Source organism: Chelonoidis abingdonii, chromosome 17, assembly GCF_003597395.2.
Source record: "Chelonoidis abingdonii isolate Lonesome George chromosome 17, CheloAbing_2.0, whole genome shotgun sequence".
In the NCBI taxonomy this organism is placed as follows: Eukaryota; Metazoa; Chordata; order Testudines; family Testudinidae; genus Chelonoidis; species Chelonoidis abingdonii.
Window position 1 is genome coordinate 413,733 of NC_133785.1, and position 21,535 is coordinate 435,267.

The 21,535-nt window shown below is 38.2% G+C and overlaps 1 protein-coding gene across 10 annotated transcripts in view; it reads left to right on the top strand.

Moving 5' to 3' along the window:
* Positions 1–21,535, top strand: part of ATP2B2 (ATPase plasma membrane Ca2+ transporting 2) — a 633,448-nt gene that overhangs the window by 274,145 nt on the left and 337,768 nt on the right. For all 10 annotated transcript variants that reach the window (XM_075073411.1, XM_075073415.1, XM_075073416.1 and 7 more), the window contains one exon: positions 11,077–11,550. In XM_075073411.1, coding sequence (XP_074929512.1) covers positions 11,352–11,550 — 199 coding nt within the window. In that variant the 5' untranslated portion in view covers positions 11,077–11,351. The remainder of the gene's footprint in view (positions 1–11,076; positions 11,551–21,535) is intronic.

Sequence of the window (21,535 nt, forward strand, 5' to 3'; positions counted from 1 at the left end):
CCCGATGCCAACTCTGCCCACATATCTACACCGGCGACACCATCACAGGACCTAACCAGATCAGCCAACACCATCACCGGTTTCATTCACCTGCACGTCCACCAATGTAATATACGCCATCATATGCCAGCAATGCCCTCTGCTATGTACATTCGGCCAAACTGGACAGTCTCTACGGAAAAGGATAATGGACACAAAATCAGATATTAGGAATGGCAATATACAAAAACCTGTAGGAGAGCACTTCAACCTCCCTGGCCACACTATAGCAGACCTTAAGGTGCCATCCTGCAGCAAAAAACTCTTCAGGACCAGACTTCAAGAGAAACTGCTGAGCTTCAATTCATCTGCAAATTTGACACCCATCAGCTCAGGGTTGAACATGACTGTGAATGGCTTGCCAACTACAGAACGCAGTTTCTCCTCCCTTGGTTTTTCACACCTCAGCTGCTAGAACAGGGCTCACCTCCCTGACTGAACTAAACCTCGTTATCTCTAGCTTGCTTGCTAGCATATATATACCTGCCCCTGGAAATTTCCACTACATTCATCTGACGAAGTGGGTATTCACCCACGAAAGCTCATGATCCAAAACGTCTGTTAGTCTATAAGGTGCCACAGGATTCTCTGCTCCTTTTACAGATTCAGACTAACACGGCTACCCCTCTGATACTTGAAACTATATGCTACTTTTTTAATGTTAAAATAGCCTTTGTTTTTGAAAGAGAATAGCTTTGTTTACTGTAAGTTTGCCTGCTTTGTCTTGTTTATTAATAAAATAAAGATACATTTAATTTATTGTCCTCTGATTACCTTGTCATTCAGCATGGCTTTCTGAAGTTTGTGCTTTTTTTTTTTTTAAGTTTAGTTCATGCTTAAGTCTCATTGACATAATGAGGCCGAAGCAGGTGCTAAGCTATATTTGCATCTAATTTTTGTAAGGCCCTTTGATAAAACACATGGGAAATATCCTGAAATTACTGAGCAAATATTGTTCACTGATTTATAATTTACTTTCTTAAACTTGTTGCTTTTTCTTTTCATCAGTGTCCTTGTATTATAAAGCAGAATATGCAAGTGCCTGTGGTTAGTACACCCAATGCAAAACGTACATACACTTGGTGATAGGCCTGTTTTAAAGATTAATAATAATAAATGTATCCCAGAAGTTTGGTTTGGTAACTTAGTCAGGGGTCCAGTTATTATTTATCATTCCAACTAAACCAATAGTTAGTATTGGTCTATTTCTATCACCAGACACTTGGAACAAATAAATAATGTGGAGAGAATAATATAGCAGCATTACTTAGCATCAGTAACGAATTTTCCCCAATTGCAGTAAAAGTTTGGAGGTAACGGGGAGTGTAATATGTGAAATGCTCAGATATTAAAAGGGAAGAAGAAACATTCCTTAGAAAGCAGCAAGGTAAAGAAACAGGTATGGGTGACAGGGAACAGTAAATTAAAGATGAGCTTGCAATGTGATATGCTGGCACAAAAGGGTGGATGGGAGAATTTGGGCTGCTTACTTACAGCACCACATCATAGAAAATTATATATAGTACTAACAAGTCCTCACTTATAGTATAATACTGCTTCTAATTTTGGGCAATTCAATATTGGATGAAGCTGAAAAAAGGCAACTAAAGTAACTCAGTTATGGAAAGAAAGATCGATCTCTCTCTCTGGAGAGCGAGAGAGAGAATATGATAAATAGAGGATGTTAACATCTATCATCTTTGTAGAGAATGGACAGCAGGAAGGAAGAGGATTGACAAGGTTCATCTGAAGGAGTATATAACTAGGAGTAACAGGATAATATTAAGAAAAGAACAATGAAGAATGAGTATCTGATACTTTTGTCAGTAGTTTTGATGTTTACAAAATGTATTATATTAATATGAAATAATGGAATGCCATTGTTTCAGTCATGTAAAATTGGACCAGACAGTTGTCCACTGACAGGTGGATGGGGTAGACATAAATTACACAGGATGGGCCCAGTCCAGTTTAGTGGGGAAAAGTTTGGATTTCCTCAGCTTTCAATCTCTCTGCTTAGATTAGTATCCTACCATTCTCCCCAATACACAAGTCATGGCAATTTTAAAATTCTGAATATAAAAGAATGGTTCATCAGAATCAGATCATAATTCCCCTTGGTTCAGTCCCTTCCACTTTGCTTTCCAGCCCCAGAGCAAAGTTTCTTCTGTTTCATCCAACATAGAAAATGGTCTCAAATTCACTGATGCTTTTTATGTAAACTTAAAAATAAATGGAATGTCTTTAACCCTTTTGGTTTCACATAATGACAAAAGTATAACCAGTATAATAACCCTAAACTAGTGACATTTAAAGTTACACTAAAAGCCTCTTTAGTGGTATTAACATATTGAAATAACTGCAAATATAAGTGTAGGAAGATGTACATGGAAAGAGATAAGTTATCCAAATTGTTTCAAAACTTAAACACTTGGTTTGGATTCTGGGCAAACTTTGACAATTTCTTATTAGATCATAACTAATGGATCATTATTTCATAACAAGATATATTTTTATAACTCTCATTTTAAAAAAAATAAAAAATAGATGCCCTTAACCAAGGTTTCAATATCTGAAAAAAGAAAGGTAAAATGAGGCAAAGCTCTGCACTTAATTATCAGGAAAAATGTTCATTTTTACTAAGTTATTAAAACTTGAGTTATGTTTAAAATATGAAGAGTAGATAGCAACTTTAACAGTCTTTCTGTAATAAAAAAATTAGTAAGACACAAAAATTACATTAAGAAACAAGTTTAGTGGTGGTGAACTAACTGATGAACAGTGACTGAACAGAAGTTCAAAAAATGTTTGAGAGTATTGGATAAAGGAAGACTCTGTCATATTTAATAACTGTCAAGTTGAAGACCCTTCTTGTTGCAAGTAACTAGATAAACCCTTCACTTTAAGAGGCTGTGGAGATTTGCTTGGTTAAAACTAGATGCAATCAGCTGTCAGGAACACAGTGTGTAAAATGTGCTGTATAACAGCACCTTGCCAAAATCCTCTGAAATAGCACACTTTAGGGTGATGGTTTCTTTATCCCAAAGGTCACATGATGACTAACATTTCAGTCTTGTGGGTTATAAGTACACTGCAGTGTGAATCAGAAGAACGTAGTGAAATCTGACCAATGAAATGAAGATGCAAAATAATTTCCTCTGAAATGCTGAATTCATTAGGGTAATAGACATTTTATATTTTAATAACTTCTAACAAGGTGAAGGAAAATAACAGGGCATTAACCTGTTTTGTTTAGGTTTTTGCATGTAGTCAGGGCCAGCTCCAGCTTTTTTGCTGCCCCAAGCGACGAAGCGAAAAAAAAAGAGATAAAGCCGATTGGCGGCACTTTAGCGGTAGCTGAGTCGCGCCGCTTCATTCTTCTGTGGCACTTCGGCGACGGGTCCTTTGCTCCCTCTCTTCCTCTTCGGCGGCACTTCAGTGGCAGCTCAAAGAAGAAGAAAGGGACTGAGGGACCCGCCGACGAATTGCCATTGGTGACCTGGACGTGCTGCCCCTTTCCATTGGCCACCCCAAGCACCTGCTTCCTTCGCTGGTGTCTGGAGCCGGCCCTGCATGTAGTAAATCTAAACTTTCCATTGATATTGGTTTTGAATCATTGTGGTCCAAATTAATCCTGTAATGGACTGCAACATATTAAACTTTTTATTAGAAAACAACAAATAAAAATGTTAAATATCATACTTGTTACTACAAGTACATTTAATTATATGGTTCCTATAACTTCAGGTAAAGGACTTGATGCTGCCGCATTACAGTCAGGGAATTGTGTCATCGATCTTAGTGGGTTAAAAATCCACTAGAGGAAATATGTTCCTTAAATCCTTTTACATACTGGAGGTTTGGTCTTACTGATTTGCAGGTATAATTTTGTATTTAATTTGGTAATGAATTAAATTATAAAATGGTGTTGGAGGTTAGGGTTTTTTGGTGTTGTAGAAATCTGTACGAAATCTGTTGAAACCAATTGGCAAACAACAAATCTGCAACAACACGTCCAACACTACAATCAGAGGGATGAAGATTTACAATGCCTTGTTTTATAGCCTTATCTTTCCTGATGTCACCTTATATGTAAAAATCTGAGATTTTGCCCCTTGAATTAGGTAACCTGGAGGGCTTTTTTCACCCAAACTGGCACAGGGATGTGAAAATTACATTGTGTGTGCCACCTAATCCCACGCTTCTCTAGTGTTTCATCCTGAAGGATCTCAGTTGGAGTTTTCACTCTGATCCTCTCTCATGGTCCTTGCTTGGTTGAGGATGGGCATGGGGAAGGGAGAATTAGTTTTAGTTTGTATCTATGGCTCCAAAAAGCTACCCCTACAGATACTACTGATGGGGATACACTGACTCAGTGTGTCTCTTGACCACATCACCTTCTTAGCTAAGACTGCCCCCTGTGGGCCTCCCAGTGGAGGGTAGGTATGAAGGCTTTTAGGTGCCATTACCTCCAAAACTGCTGAAGTTTGTGCCAGTGAGCCCTGTACCTGGGTTTATTCAGGGATCTGGTCCTTTGAGCTTAGCGTTATGTTTTGTATAGAAACCATTTTTAGAGATTTTTTAATTATTTTCATCAATTTATCTCTTATTTAATGATTCTGGGAAGCTAACACCCTTTCTTCTGCACAGTATTATATAGACACACTTCAAAAATGAGCTCTTATTGAGACATCTGCATTATATTGGTATCTGTATTGGTATTTGTGATGTAGCTGCAAACAATATGACTTATAAAAGGCTATATGGTATGGAATTGGTCATTGTTCCATGCCTTATAGTTCTTTGAGGAGTTGTAAAGTACACCTCCAAAAAGTATGGATCTGTGGAGGTGGTTACGGAATAAGAAAAATCCTGTTAGTGCTATGTAATGCAGGTTTTTAGTCTCTGGAGAAGCTGATAGAAAATAGTCTAATTTATCCATGAAGGTCAAACAATTTGAGATCAGTTCTTAGTAGTAGTAAAGTGGTTACAAGAAATGAGAGAGGGAAAAGCAGCTTTCTAGAATGTATGGCCTCTACAGATCCTACTAGGAGAAATGCTTTTGTATAAAAACAGGGTTTTTTCCCTTTTGTTAAATCTGTCTTAAATATGTTTGGCTTTATACTGTTTTAACACACACAAATTACCACCCAAATCTGCAGTCACTTATAACAGTCACTGGAGTCAATGGAAACTGACTCCTGTCATATGACACAGCTTCTAACGTTTTTTTTAATTCTGACCAATGTCAGGTGACTGGCAACATGAAAGAAAATTCAGTCTCTTACTAGTAGTCTTGCATGTCTCACCTTTACAAACCTTGTGTACATTGATTGAAATCCTCGCCCCATTGAAGTCAAAAGATTTTGCCTATATAGCCTAATCTGATCCTCTTGAAGTCAGTGAAAACGCTCCATTTATTTTAGTCTTTAATCATGTTAGTACTTCAATTAACTTCACTGGGACCTCTCATGGAAGTAAGGGTTGCAGGATTAGACCTTGTATCCTGTTTGGTTCAAAAGGGTACGTAGTGTAATCAGCTACTACAGATAATTTCATTTCCTAAATTATTAGTTCTCCCCAACTGTATTGTTACAGAAAGGAGAAAAGTCTCTGTTTATCTGTGACAGTTTTATTTTTTTGTATATAATATTCATTCTGGCTAAGGAGGATGAGTACATTGGTTAATAGTCCCTAGAAAATTGCTCATGTTTAGTAGGACCTATTAACTAAGGGAAATTTTCTTTGGGATCATAGTTCTAGTAAACAGCAATATCTGCCTGTAGAATAAAAGAAAAATAATTAACAAAACATGGGTAGGGGAGTATAACTGGTCCAAAAAATACCTATCAAAGATTGACAGAGTTTTATTTGTTAGGTAAAGCAGCTTTATATTACTGAGCACACACAGGGCTTGGCTACACTTGCAAGTTGCAGCGCTGGTGAGGGAGTTACAGCGCTGCAACTTACCAGGTGTCCACACTTACAGAGCTCAGCCAGCGCTGCAATTCCCTTCCTGCAGCGCTGGCTGTACACCGGGTCTGCTAGAATTTGCAAGGCAGGAGCTGTCACACAGTGTCTGCTCCAAAAATCCACTCTCTCTGTCTCCCGACGCTCCCTGTTCACACTCCACCCACCCCCCTCTTTTGAACTTGCAAGGCAAGGGAGCTGTCACAGTGTCTGGCTCCAAAAATCCACCTCTCTCTGTCTCCCACAAGCTCCCTGTCACACTCCACCCCACCCCCCACTTTTGAAAAACACGTTGCAGCCACTTGAATGCTGGGATAGCTGCCCACAATGCACCACTCCCAACAGTGCTGCAAATGTGGCCACACTGCAGCGCTGGTTGCTGTCAGTGTGGCCACACTGCAGCGCTGGCCCTACACAGCTGTACGACCACAGCTGTAACTACCAGCGCTGCAAAAATGTAAGTGTAGCCATGCCCACACTGATTCATGGTGAATGGAACAGAGGAATTATCACTTTTAGAATTATAACAATATTTGTCTGGTTGTCTGGGATTAATAGTATACTATTTCTCCCCTCTTACTACTTGGATTTTTTTATTGTTGTTTTGAAGAACCTTTACTTAACTTTTTTTTAAGTAGTGATACTTATCAAACTTTACCACATCATACTATCAGAAAAAATTTAATATTTCCATGTTAACTCTATGACTTCACTAGAGAGCTTACAAGTGACACAGCTGTACCAATCAGCTGTGCTGCTGTAGGATCTCTCATATAGCCCCTCTATGCCGACAGAAGAGAACTCTCCCATTGACATAATTAAACCACCACAACAAGCAGGAGTGGCTATGTGGCAGAAGAAGCTCTTCCATTAATGGTGCTGTCCACACTGGTGCTTCTGTTGGTGAAACTTATGTTGCTTCGGGTCTATGTTTATATGTAATATTCACACCCTTGAGAGACACAAGTTTTGGCGATTTAAGTGGTAGTGTGGACATCAGAATACCAGAATAAGATATAGATATATATATACACACAGAATAAGAAATAGTTTCAGCATCTCAGATACAAAGGTGTGTGAAGTTGTTTGCACTAGATTTTTGTTTGTAATGCTTGCCACGAACTGTGTATTCAGTATGGATGAATTATTTACCAGTTTGTTTATGAATTTCAATTTGCAATAAATTATGTAGAACTGCCATTATGAAGAAATATTTTCCAGAGTATATTTAGCTGCAAATACCTGTTTCTCTTTCGTGATCCACCCTTGGGTCCTCAGACAGGTATCAAACAGGAATACGCATTTGTGAACATGAAAAAGTAGTTCAATTAAACTAGTCTTATTCCTTAGTTTCGTGTGCATGTAGTTTGCTCCTGATAATTATGTTTTAAAGCTAATATCCTTTTAAGATGAGAGAGTGTTCTTGTACTTCTTAGAATGTTTTGTTAGTTTGGCTGGCTGTGGATTCTGTCAGACAACACATCCATCATTCTGAAGTATCAAGGTTATATTCACTAGTAGAAGAACTGGGGCCTTCTTTTTTTTTTTTTTTTTTTTTTTTTAAGATGAAAGCTTAGATCTTAGAATACAGCCAAATCTTTGATAAATCCCTAGTTCCGGGATTGATCATGCTGTTCTTGCTTGTCCCAAACCTTCACTGAGTACAAGGATTTCATGATCCTTGTTCAGTGAAATGGCAAACCCAGGGCTGATCTACCACTGTGTTACACTAGTTTAATTTCAGTGGAACTCCACTAAAATCAAGCTACCAAAATTCTTTGCAATGATATCTACATAGACATCTTTCTAATCCATTATCAAAACATCTACAAGCTTCCAGGGATGATATTTTACTGATTAGGAAATAGGAGGATAGTTTTCCCAGCAGGCCTGCAGTTAGTTCGTCCAAATCACTTCTTATTTAATTGGTATGTTTTGCCTTCAAACAATTGGAAGCTGAAAAATATTTAACTGGGTGCTGCAGGAATGAATGGCTGTTCCAAGGTAAAGCCTTTCCAAATAAGAATTAAAAAAATCAGTGCATTAGAATTACAAAAAATCTGTTACCTTTGAAAAACAAAGAATCCAAAAGTTACATTGCCTTATGCAAAATGAAGGTATTTTCTTACATTTCTTTTATGAGTAAAATAATGATTATTTGCACTTAAATGTAAATTTTGTTAGTGGATATTGACAGTAGGAATGAAAAGTCTTTTTGCTACCTTAACTAAATATATACAAGGTGCTACGTTAGATTGATTTTACCATCTACCTTTGAAAAACACTAGGGATGTTATTTCCTTGGTGTCATGCCACTGGGTGAATCCCAAAGATCACATGAACTTTGAAATACTTTTTGCTTGAGCACTAATGGACATAAGCCTCTCAATTTAGTGGTTTACTGATTAATATTTAATTGAAAGTAAAATAAAAAATTAAACAGGCAGATGATTCAATCATATGCAAAGGAACAACATCCCTGGCTAATGTTGGCTGACAAATGACCAAAGTGGCATTTCTAAGAGTAGGAAGAAATATTAATACATAGTGATGGTGCTATGATTAAAAAAAAGTGTGTTTTGCTTGACAGTAGTATTCCTGTGAACATCCCACAGAGAAAAATCCTCTGTCAGACACATTTGACATCCTGCCTTAATACCCTTTGCATTACTAATGAAAATAGTAAGTGGTATTCATCAAAGGGAACTAATAATTGATTTCCTTGCAGTTTCATGAACCACGTTTAAGGACTTGGTCAGAAAGAAAGAAAAACAAACAAACAAATAGCAACACGCTCTCTGCTATGTAAATGCTCCAAGTTCTTAACTTTATGGCTGGTGCTGTGATACCCTGTGGTCAAATCCTTTAGACGCATACATTCTATAAATAGCATTTCTATGCCTGTCAGCAAGTAGCAATCTGTCTTTTTAATTATTCTTTTTCATTACCGAACCCAAATTGGTTCATGTCAATGTCTTTGGCTGATATTTCAGCTTAAACACTAACATGCTTTCTGGTGAGATTTCCTGGCTTTCATCCTTTCATAGATGAAACCATAAATGGCCAGATCCTAAGATGTGCTGACATCTGCTGTTTCCAGGCAGTGGGAGTTTTGGGGTTCATTGCCTTTTGGGATCAGGCATGTTGTGCAGGGATGCACAACTTTTCCTCTCTATTTTACAAACTTTTTAGAATCAAACCCAAACAATGTTTTGAGCTGGTTCCCATTTTATCTAAATCTGGCTACCAGTCCCTAAGAAAAAAATCTGTTAGATACACAGAGAGGTATTTTTGAACTTGCTATGTTTTGAGGTATCTGTATTTAAATTGATACTGCAATCACTGTTTTGCATTCAAGTGTAGCAGCCTGTGTGTGAGAGAAAGTAGAATACCTCCTGCCTTCTGAAGATACAGTTATTACATTTTGAAGGTCTTTTTTTATTCCTTCCAATTTCTCTTTACCTTTGTATTTATTGTGCAACATACACCACGTTTCCTCATCAAATTTCTATGCCCTGCAAGGGGCAAAAGAATACATGAAATGCTGTGTCGCAGAATTATCACCACCAGGAATTTCACAACAAGCATGGGGTGGGGAAGAACTACTCTCATCTAACATTTGACTGATACCTGGATTCTGTGCTGTGGTAATAAAATTCTGATGCTCTGATATTTTGTGGAATTCAAAGGAATGACATGTACTTTTTGCTGGAGGTCCATATTGCATGTTTTAGCTGATGTGTTAAGCAGCCTCAAAACAGATAATTTAATTGTGGACATGTTAAACACTGAAAACATTATCCCCTTGAACTCAGTGGCAACACAGTTATTTCAGTGGGCCCAGCAGCAACATTAGCTGTATGTGGGAATGGAATTATGGTTGTCGTGACAATGTCAAGATAGGGGGTTAAAAACATTTGGTTCATTCTTCTTCCCTTTGCATTAACTCTGCTGTACAATCCTTTTCTTTGTGACTTGCACGCTACTTAAAAAAAAATCCACTCTGACAGTCAGAGGTCCATCATTCATTAGTCTGATACCATACTCAAACCTTTTCTCTCATGTGAGAAATAATCAGGGGTCTACAGATTAGGCAGTGAACAGGCACTATCCCACTTCAGGCAAAAAAGAAACCTTTAATCTCTGTTAAAACTCTGTGACAAAGTATAATAGCTTGTCTCAACAGCATTTCAACCAAGTTCATTGGACTATGTATAAGGAGAGCAGATTTTAAAGGCTGGCTTAGAAAGTGATCAGCTGGTCTCCCAGATGGTCCAAATGTGACTCTTCAGGAGTCTGCATGTTAAAAACCCTGTATCAGTTCAGCCTTTTCTTTATTTGAATGCTTTGTAGCTCTCAGGCCAAAGCTATCAAATGTGTTGGTGAGTCAGCAGTTAGTGCTGAAGGAAAGCAAACTGAAACCTTCCCATTCCTATGAGAGACAGTGCTCATTGTTTAGCCTGAAGCTTGCAGGTGCTTTATCTCCTTTCCTGTGTGTGTTTATTTTCCTAGCTGACAACGCTGCAATGCTTAATTTATTTAAATGTATTCTGGATTGGCAATGAAAATGTTCCTATTCTTTCTCCTCCCTCCCCCATTTTACTTTTCTTACACTGAAAAATGGTTTATGTAATAGATGAAGGCATAAGTAATAGTATTCAATTAATTTTTATTACTTTGTACTCCTTCATGGGTTTTTTGTTCTTGTCAGATGAAAGATTGATATAGCAGTATGAACCAGAGCACATACCAGAGGCACATCTAGACTGTTGGACTAATAGCTTACTTATTAATATTCATGAGCCATCTCATTTAGCAGGCGCTCTTGGGACTTGATTAAAGTAAGGAGCACTGCTATTGCTGCTATAGCTGGAAAGAGCCTTATGTATGACACAGCTAGCAATATCAGTCTTTGGTGTCAGCTGTGACTAACTGCAGCAACCTGCTGACTCTTGTATCTAGCTTTTTTAAATCAAGGACTACATTTGGGAGAATGAAGTTCAAAGGCTCTTTCTGAAGGTTTTAGGTTCACTCTTCTAACATGTGCTTTGTGTTTTGATCCCAAAGGTCCGGAGGAAGAGATGACCATGTAGATACTACAGCCTGAGCGCAGCATAATGGGAAATGGTGAATGGAATGGAGCTGGTCTGCAGCCTTGAAAGCAGCCATCCTGCGGACTATTACCTGGTCAGGGACACCTCAGTCATCAGAGGCATTCTCCACTGACTTCACTGGATTCTTCTTAATCCCTTAGGTTGGAATTTGAGTCCCCCGCTTTGCAATTTTGAAGCAATTTTAAAATTCCGTCTAATATACAGAGTGGAGCAATACAATCAGCAACAATGGGTGACATGACTAACAGCGATTTCTATACCAAGAACCAAAGAAATGAGGCCAACCGTGCAGGAGAGTTTGGGTGCTCACTGGAGGAGCTGCGCTCCCTCATGGAACTCAGAGGAACAGAAGCAGTAGTGAAAATTAAGGAGATGTATGGGGACACAGAAGGCCTCTGCAGGCATTTAAAGACATCACCAACAGAAGGTAAATGTGTTTCCCTTTCTTCATTGGAGTTGAGCTGTGCAGGGTGATGAGATTCATATAAAGGACCTCCACCTAAAGTAAATGGTGGAGGGGATAATTTTGCTTTCCTTCTGAACTAGGATTCATACAAAAATGACAATATACCACTACAAAGGAAAAACACCTCTGAAAAGGGAAATGAAGAAAGACCTAGACAACCTGCTTGTAAAATATGGCTTCTTGTTAAAGCTTGTGTGTGTGTAAAAATAGGGCTTCATATTCAAGTTGTGAATGTGCTAATTACATTTTAAATAGCAGACAAATAATGAGAAATTCAGCTCCAATTTTATAGCAAAAGGAAATTGCGTTCTGAGGATGCTCTAACTTGTGTATGGTTTTTTTGGAAGTAAGAGGAGAATTACTTTGAAGGAATTATTATACTATATGGTTATCTAGTGGTATGAAGAGAACTTTTAGGTTATGGATATTAAATTGGTCAATAGAGTGATATACAGTATATATTTTCTTATAACTAACCTTGACTTCTGGTAATACCGTAGATAATTTTGCTTAGGTTACTATTTGAATATGAGTATTTGCTTTTTCTATTCATAATTACAACAGTGGGCCTTCCTCCATTTAATAAGCTGAGTCATAATCATAAAATACTCTATTCTCGTAAATTGCTCATAGCATTTAATACTAACTGTATTTTCATATCTAAAAGAGACAGGAACACATTAGGTTAATAACACTGTCTTTGAATCTATAATATTCATTGTCTTTGTCTTCTCTTGTAATGCCTCCAAGACCCACTCATTCATTTTAATATTTTCTCCCCTTTTTCAGAGAGGTAGAACTGTTAGTTTAATGTTTGATTCTTTTTTTAAAGTAACCTTTAAAAATTAGTCATTTAGACATATGAGTAAGGAACTAATTACTGAAATTCCTGAAGTATTAGTTTAGTGATAAGCCTGTCACTTTTATAATATCATGTAATGTGATATTATAAGCTTACATAAGGAAAAGAGTCCTCAGGAAATAAATGTGTGTTTGTCTTAATTAAATTCTTCATAGCCCTACACATACTGCCTTTGAGTTACCTGTTATCAGAATTGGTCAAGTGTTGGTGCTATGATAAAGATTTAGTCTGCTTAGTAATGATTTACTAAGCAAAACTATCAAAAAATGAGCAACAAGTTCTAGGAGTATCAGAACCTTCACATATCATGATGTACTGTAGGAGAAACAATGAAGCAGGAATATTGTGGAGAAGATTTTGGTGTAGTACAGTATGTGCTAATATACAAATATGGCAATATCTCTGAGATACATAACTCAGTACACTCATTAAATATTTGTGGAACTTTATGGACCAGATCCGCAGCTTGAGTAAGTCAGCAGAACATCATGGACTTCAAGGGAGCTTTGTCAATTTAACCAGCTGAAAGCCTAGCCTAATGCGTACTTCGATGGAATTGTTAATTGCTTTTCCTGCACAGTCTGGAACACAAAAGGAACATTATTCCTTAAACCCAGACAGACTGCATGGATCCAAGTAATTTGGTATGCTGACTCTACTATTAATCTGTATGTGATACTTCATATAAAATAACTTTTCCCAAGCCCTCAATTTTGATCTTTATTTTTAAACTCATGGCTTGGAAACATGTCTTTTTAGGTGGGAATACTACTGACTGATTGTATACTATATTGAAATATTTATTTAATACATGCAGAGAGGGCTTTGTATACTGGGAATCTATCTAGTTGGAGATAAAAGTCAAACTTCAAAGGGATAGTGATAGGTCAAACTTTAAATATATTTTTAAAAATAAAGCCTCATCCATTCTACTAAAACTTACTTGTATTCCTCTTCAGTGTTGTTTGCATTCAACACTATTAGTATGACATTCTATAGGATCTTCTTTTGCTATGGAATGAAGGAAACAATCAAAATGGAGTTTGTTCATATAGACGTGAGTTTCACATGCATACACCTTTAATAGTAATAGGATTGAGAGCCCAAAATATTGCCAAGATGGTTGTATACATTTTCAGAGGGTAAAATCACCCCATCCCATGGAGTTTACTTTCTTGCAATGAGTAACAAGTTACATCCTTGGATGCCACGGATCCCTTGAGGGCCATCCCAAAGATTCAGCCTGTCATAGCTTCCTACTCAGATTTGAACCTTAGCGTTCATAAACTGAGAAGCTAGCATGAACCCTCTAAGCTTAATTACCAGCTTAGATCTGATATCGCTGCCACCAGACAGGAATCAGTGCCTGTCTCACTCTGGTCTCCCCAAAACCTTCCCTGGGGAACCCCCAAGACTCAGATGCCATGAGTCTCACACAAGGAAAGAATCACTTCCCTTCGCTCCTTTACTTCCTCCAGATTTTCCGGCCTGTATACTGAGATTCTCCTGCTTCAATCCTTGGAAACAAACAGAGAGACAATTCCCTTTCCGCCCTCCGAGTCTTTCCCCTGAGAGAGACAGTAATCTGGACAGACTTCCTATCCCTTGCCAGTAACTGAAAAGAAAGTCAACAAAGTTTTATAACAACAAGAAACTTTTTATTAAAAGAAAGAAAAGACAAAAAAATCTCTGTATCAAAGGACAAACAGGTTTCAAATTGCTTAAAGACAAAATTATGATAAACAGCCGTATTCAAAGAATATAAATTTAACTTCAGCACAACTACAATGAATCAAAACAACTATAAACCTATGTTTTGCTCACCTTGGACTTACAACTGGGAAACAGAAGATTTAGAACAGTGGAGATAGATCCTTCATAGCTGAGAGCAAAGAACGAAGAGACAAAAGCCCAAGCAAGGAACAACCCACAATTCCTCTCTTAGCTTGAATCCGGTTTGTGAATTGTCAGTTTGTCGGTGTTTGGTTCCTTTGTTAACCTTCGGGTGAAAGAAATATTAACCCGTAGTTATCTATTATTATGACAAGCCAAACCTAACCTTTCATACACATGTGCATGAGCTTCCTCTACCAAAGTAATCCCTTCCCCCAGACCCAAAATCCCAAAGGAATTTTCAACATGGCCTAAGCTACAGATTTCCTGCAGGTTAGTGAGGAGACGCCAGTATTTGATGATTCCAGGCTTCACCTCTACCATTAAAGATCCTAAAACTTTGCGTTGTGAGATCCTGGGCATGTTATAGTGGAGCTGTGTGGCTATCTCCATGCACGATCTATGGCGAGGTACCACCTCAATATTACCACTAAACTATTTTATGGGTATTTAGTAGTGTAAGAAGCTGGCAGAAAATTGTCCTGAAAGCTGACTTTGAACATATTCCCATATTAAAATGTATCTGACTGAGTTCCATTTGCTCTGCATGATATATATTAGAAGGTTATAGTGTAATTAGTGAAGAATTTGTTGCTAACCCTTTCCATATTGATAATTGATTTAGTGCCTAACACACTGCTAGGAAGAGCCACTTAACTCAAGTGGCTGTTGGGTTGGTTTAAAAGCCTTTAAAACGATGGACCTAGTTAGACATGCATAAAACTCAACCTTATTGTAACTGATTGTACATACCTTTCTTGTGCTTTTGGAATTCAGGTTATTAATATCTAACTTATCTTAATGCTACAAATAGAATTTGAAGAGATACTGAGAATATACTCAACCGTGTCTGATACTGTTGCAAAGCCAACATGATTTCTGCGAAGTGCATTATAGGTGTGTTGTAACAGACGAGAGTATTCTTCCACTCTACTCTGCGTGGTAGGCTCAACTGGAGTAATTGTGTCCAGTTCTGGCACCGCATTTTCAGAGACTGTGGAGAAGAATTGGGTTTATTTAGTTGGAAAAGACGAAGCTGAGAGGGACATATAGCAGTTTTCAGATATCTAAAAGGGTGTCATCAGGAGGAGGAGACAAACTGTTCACTTAGCCGTAATTATAGCAACAGCATGGCCTATAAACTCAGCCAGCAGATTTAGTTGACTTAGACAAAAGGTTTCCTAACTTCAGGTAGTTACACTGGAATAAATTGCCTAGGAGTTGTAATCTCTATCTGGAGATATTTAAGAGTAGGTTAGATAAATGTTTATCAGGGATGGTCTAGACAGTATTTGGTCCTGCCATGAGGGCAGGGGACTGGACTCAATGACCTCTCGAGGTCCCTTCCAGTCCTAGAGTCTATGAAATATAGTAAGATTTGCCAAGTGAACATATAATATATTTTGTCAGTTACATGTCTTCTTTAGACTCTTCTTTACGTTTTCATTGATCTTGGGTTTCCTAACTGTAGATGTATTTGGTCCTTGTTCTCATTATTCTTAAGGAATTTCTTACAATAAAGTATGGTTTTGTTATATTGGAAAGGTACTATTTAGGCTTTTTTGAAAAGCCTATGAAAACACTTTCTGTGGGAAAAATACAAATATGTCCTGCTTGAGCTCAAATTAATTTTCATTAAAATATTTAAATAGATTTTCATAACATGGTGTTTCAAAAATCAAAGAGCACCCAGCTATCTGTCAGTGTACAAGACACGATTTGAACCAGTTGAACAGCTCTGTGTTGATAGTTGTATAACTTTCCATGGAATTTGAGTCTGTGAGGCCACCTGAAGCGTAATGAGACCTTATGCAGGAGGAAAGACTGCTGTTACCATGTGCTGAGTAAGCTGGAAGAATATGAAATGTATTCCTTCCAGAAATTAATATGTAAATGCATTTAATCTATCATTTTAGGTAGTGTGTGCTAATATAAGTTATGCAAGACATTTTTCTTCAGAGAACAGCAAAACTATCCATTCATTTTAAATAGTAATTACTATATTAATTATTTAAGTGAAAAATCATGTGAGACAGTTTTTTCAGAGGTAAGAGCCTGAAATATAAAAGCAAATGTGTCTTTAATACTGATGCGTGTTACCTTGTTCACTTCTACATCCATCTAGAGAAGCAGCTGTTGCCTTGGTAATATCTGTGCTGTCATGTCTGAAGCAGCACCTCCAAGAAGCGTTACAGCACCAGAGAATAAGCTTGTCGGCTGCTGTAAAGTAATTATCTTATGTATCAGTCTTTTAGAAATGGGGCTGGTGCAAACTGAACCCATTTAAGACCCAGACTTTAAAGACTGAGTCAATGGCACCTGAATTTTAATTCCCTCTGGATTTAATAATCAAAACTAAAATCACCCCATTTTCTAGCAGCGTCTCTTCTGTAAAAAGACTATGATAAGCAGAAAGAATCAATGTGCATTTTAACCATATATTCATTTTCAGAAGCCTGCTTTCGTGTTATGGTAACTACCTTCTTGCTAAGGTATAATGTAATGTTTATCTTGCACCTCTCTCCCCACTCTTTTTGTTTTCAAATGGGTCGTTGTTATACAGCAGATGTAAATTGACAGTGGCTGCTGAACAAGTGTGGGTTCATTTCATTATTAGTTATGACAATCCAATAAAGTCTTACAGAATTTTATTAAAATATTCAAACAGAGTCACTAAGGAGCGAAAACCAACAGCGTAACAAAACGGGCCAATTATTTGGTGCCACAAAACAGAGAGACCAACAAACAATGCTAGCAAAGCCAGAACAGAAACCTACAATATATAACCAGTGGAGACACTCTGGCCTGTTTCTGTTAAACTATGGTCACATGAGTTTTCCATCAGTTCTAAATCCTTTCAAAGGTTCTCTAAATAATTAGATGTTAGAACAGTAACGTAAGTTAAAGTATTTAAATAAATATTTTAATGCAGAAGATTAGTATTGAACTAGACTGACTTAGAAAAATTAAAAAACTTCAAACTGAGAAATAAGTGGAAGCTAGACATTTGTACAGCAATTGAAGTTGCCACAAATGGGAAGGAATGCTCCTACAGATGCATTGATGCAAAAGTTAGAAAAATATAATGCAAGAGTGAAAGAGAAGGAGATAACTGTAACAAGATTAGCATAAAAAAACAGAAGATGGATTATACAACAGAAAAAGTCAAGAAAACAGTGAAGTATTTGAATGAACACTATATGTACCGTTCTGGTTTTTAGTGTCAGGGAAACAAATGCTGTTGGCTGCTGAGAAATTTTTGTGGTGAAAGCTGACACACCACAAACAGTGACAAAAAAAGAGCAAAAAGAAGATCATGAAAGGAAATAAATTAGTATTTCGTAGGCTGAGTTTTAATTGTTCCTGTTTTTTGTTTGAATTGGCTGAAAGTTTGACAGTTTCTATGCAGGATTGTAGGGTTTTTTAACATCAAGATTAATGTAAAAGTCTACTGGATATTTAAGCTTTTGAGGACCATTTTACACAGCTGTTCTAGATTAATTTTAAGTACTAGGTGACTTTCTGCAGATTTGTGTGATATTTTAATTAAAATACTTGCTTGAGAACCCAAGAATAGCATCTCAAAGACAGTAAAAGATATGCCCAAGCATGTTTTCCTTACAAATTGCTGTATTAATTAACTCATTCCTTTCTTTTGTGTTTTCAGAAAAACATTTTTATTTCATGCCTATTTGCCAGCACACATACAGGATTCAGACTTGATGTTCATATCCAACCCCTGATTTGTGTATGCACATACATGTATCTAAAAGAAAAACAGGGTTTTAAACAATGAAAGCCATTTTCTTTTGCTGCCAAAGCCCTTCCCAGCTAGCATAGTTAGGTAAAGTCTGATCCTTCATGTGTCCTAGCCTTTTGACGTAATAAACTTTTATTTTCTCGGACAAGTAGAGAAAGAAACTAACTTTTAAATACATTCAACTTTGTTCATTTTATCATACGCAGTATGTAAGAACTTTTTGTGCCTAAGTAGAGCACTTATTGCCTTCATTTTTTTCTGTGACCAACTTTAATAGATAAACTGATTGCCCTAACAGTCTCTTTAGGCTCCTACCCCTACCCCACCTAAGAAAGTAGTTGTACTTTGCATCATGTCCAGAAGGTTTTAAAAGTCTGAGCTGTAGTGTGGCAAGTGGGAGAAAGCACGGTCCCAATTCAACTGGACCTCATGGAGGATGTCCTGCCAGCAGCGCTTCTAAACAGAGGGAACTTCAATTTGAGCATTTCTGCTCATCAGAACTGAAGTATCCTATGCCCATTTACTGCTCCTGCTTTTCCTTGTTCAAATGCTGCACAGACCCAAGGGTGGGATTCACCGGGGCACATAGGCATTTAACTACTACTGAAGATGACTAACTGCAGCATTTAGGCCCTGCTGTTCATCTGCCACCTAATGTCATAAGTGCCTAAAGTTCCTGAATTCCTAAGTTTCCTCTGTTAAAGTCCCCTAGGTGCCTAACTTTTGGCAGCTGGGCATGTGCACTGAGTCCTGAAACTGCCCAACAGTTTGGCACCTAAGTCACTCCTAAGTCCCAGTGAGATTCACAAACTAGGAGTCCCCCCCATGCTGCTTTTGGGGCCCAATTTGGTAGGTGTGCTCAGAGCACATCTAAACCAACACAACACCCAGCTTATAATCTTTAGTTTAGTGGTTGGAGCATTCATCCAGTAAGTAGGAGACCAGGGTTCAGTTCCTCCCTCTTCCTGCTTTGTGGTATAGGGAGTTGAACTTGGGTATCCCATCTCCCCAGACAGTGCCCAAACCACAGGGCAATAGGATTTTTGGGGCGGGGCAGGAGTGTCACTCAATATCTCCTGTTGAAACTGTTCCACTCTGTAAAATAGTTAAATATTCATTGGGCCAGACAGAGGGTTAGAATGACTTATAGAGCTCTCACCTTGGAGGTGGGAGACTGAGGTTCCAGTCTTCCTGTGCCAATGAATGTTCAATTATCTATACACAGTGGAACAGCTGAGTGTTGGGTGCCGAAGCCCCCTTTGTAACTGCTACCCCAAGTCTATTGGAATTGTCTGGACATTTAACGCACAGTTATCCAAAACTAAATTAAGTTCCTTTGAAAATCCCTAACATCCTTCAGTGTGAAAATGGAGCTGAATTCATTGGGAACATAGGGACCAATGCTCTCCTATGTAGGTTACTGCTGCCTACAGATTATTTATGTCAGAGGGTGGAAAGTTTGACCCCAAAACCCACAGTAGGTGCTGGAGGCACGAGCCATCTGCTTGGATGTCCTGGTTTTTTTTTCTGCAGCCGGACTTTTCCCAGCCACCTTTTGAACTCATGGCAATATAGGCCTAATCTCTGCTGACATGGACTTTCCTGCTGGGTTCTACTTTGCAAAAGTTGAACCCTTGTAAGATAATATTGACCCAGGCAGCATTAATTTATGCTAGGTTTCTCCACGGGATTGTGGGTGGAAACGATAAAGTGTATAGCATCCATTTTTCCAGCCCTGCTACCTCTAGAGGGAGGCAAGAGAAAAGGGTAGAGGGGTATACAGTGGAGTTGCCACTTATCCTACTGTACCTTCCTAGCCTAGATCATTGGATTGTGCTTCCCTTCCATTCATCACACTGGAAAGGAGAAATCAGACTATTGCTGTTCATCTGGCTCTTCCCACATGCATTCTGTGGAGAAACTTTGGATCCAACCCAGGGCGATATTGGGAAAGAAGTGTGAGAGTAGATTTTGCATGACATCTGATAACAGTTAAAGAAATACTCAGGAAGAAGACTGCACAGAGAACTTACATAGTGCATGCTGTTTAGAATACACAGATGGTACTCCTGGGATAGGAGTATACAGCATTTGTGTGAGTAGTGCTCACAGTTGGATGAATTTGATGTAGGAATTTGATGCTGCCCAGAATCCCTGTGAGTCCATTTCTTTAATTTGCCCCACAGATTAGATTATACCCCGATATACATGCTTTCAACTTCCACTGACCATTAATGCTTAAATTTGTGAATGGGGCTAAGTGGGTGGAACCTATGACATTTCCCTCAAGGACACTCGCTGCTTAGGGTATTGGCACCGTTAGTACCATCTATAGGAGCTTTACAGTAACTGTGACTGCTTCACTGGAGATGTAAAACCTGTCTTTAAATACTCAACACATTTTGAGTGTATTTTGTGCAAATTAAAACTTCTCAAGCTGTGCTATACTTGCCACTTGCCCCAGTGACCCTTTCCTCAGGCAATGTTAACACCTCTAGTAGGACAGAATATTTTAAAATTGCAGTATGAGAAATGTTACACCTAATACACATGCATTACAGCAGAAGAAAATTAACTTCCGTAAAGCCCATGTAAACCATTTCAATATTGTTTCCAGAAGCTAAATCCATCTCTTAGCTCAGCATCAGCAGTAACCTGATACAAAAAGGCTGGCTTTTGCAGGAGTTCAAAGAATATAAGTACATCTTCACACAGAAATAGGGAACACAGCAGGAAACCAACAGGACATAGTTACAATTCATTGTTTACACTTGTCTCTACTTCCTTAACAGCCAGTCTTAACTGATAATAATGTGTTGTCTAGAATGAGTCTCATGGGGTTGCTTTTATGTGTAATGTCTCAGGCCAGTCTGTCAGCACATAGTATCTTATTTCTGTCTCACGTATTCTTGGGAGCTAATGACTGGCAATTTTCTTGATCTAGACTAGGAAGATTGCATCATATTGCAAAGGCGCTCATATATTGTGCGCATCCCACTGTTCTTATCAAGCACCAGAGCAGAGCCCTCCTAACTGGAGATAAAAAAAAAAAATTCTCAGAAACCCTCATGCCTTCTATTTTCTCACCCAGTTTATTCTCCGATGAATCCCTTCTGGATTTCAGCATGGCATTCTCTTTGGTCAGACCTTTGGCTTTGGTATCTGAGAAGCTCAGAATTAGAGGCCACTCCACTGGTCATGATTTGTTGTGAGCCCAGTCACTCAAATGTGTATTCTGTCCCAGGGCCCACTGCCTCATGGGACAGCAAAGTTGATTAATAACTGAAACCACTATCTTTCAACCTCATAGCCTGTTGAAGCTCTTGTATGCGTTGATGTTTGGAGGATGGATATCAGCTGATGCATTTTGCATAACCAATAGGGATTTGAACAAGAAAGTGTATTTCAACATTGATTTTCTATCCTTTGGC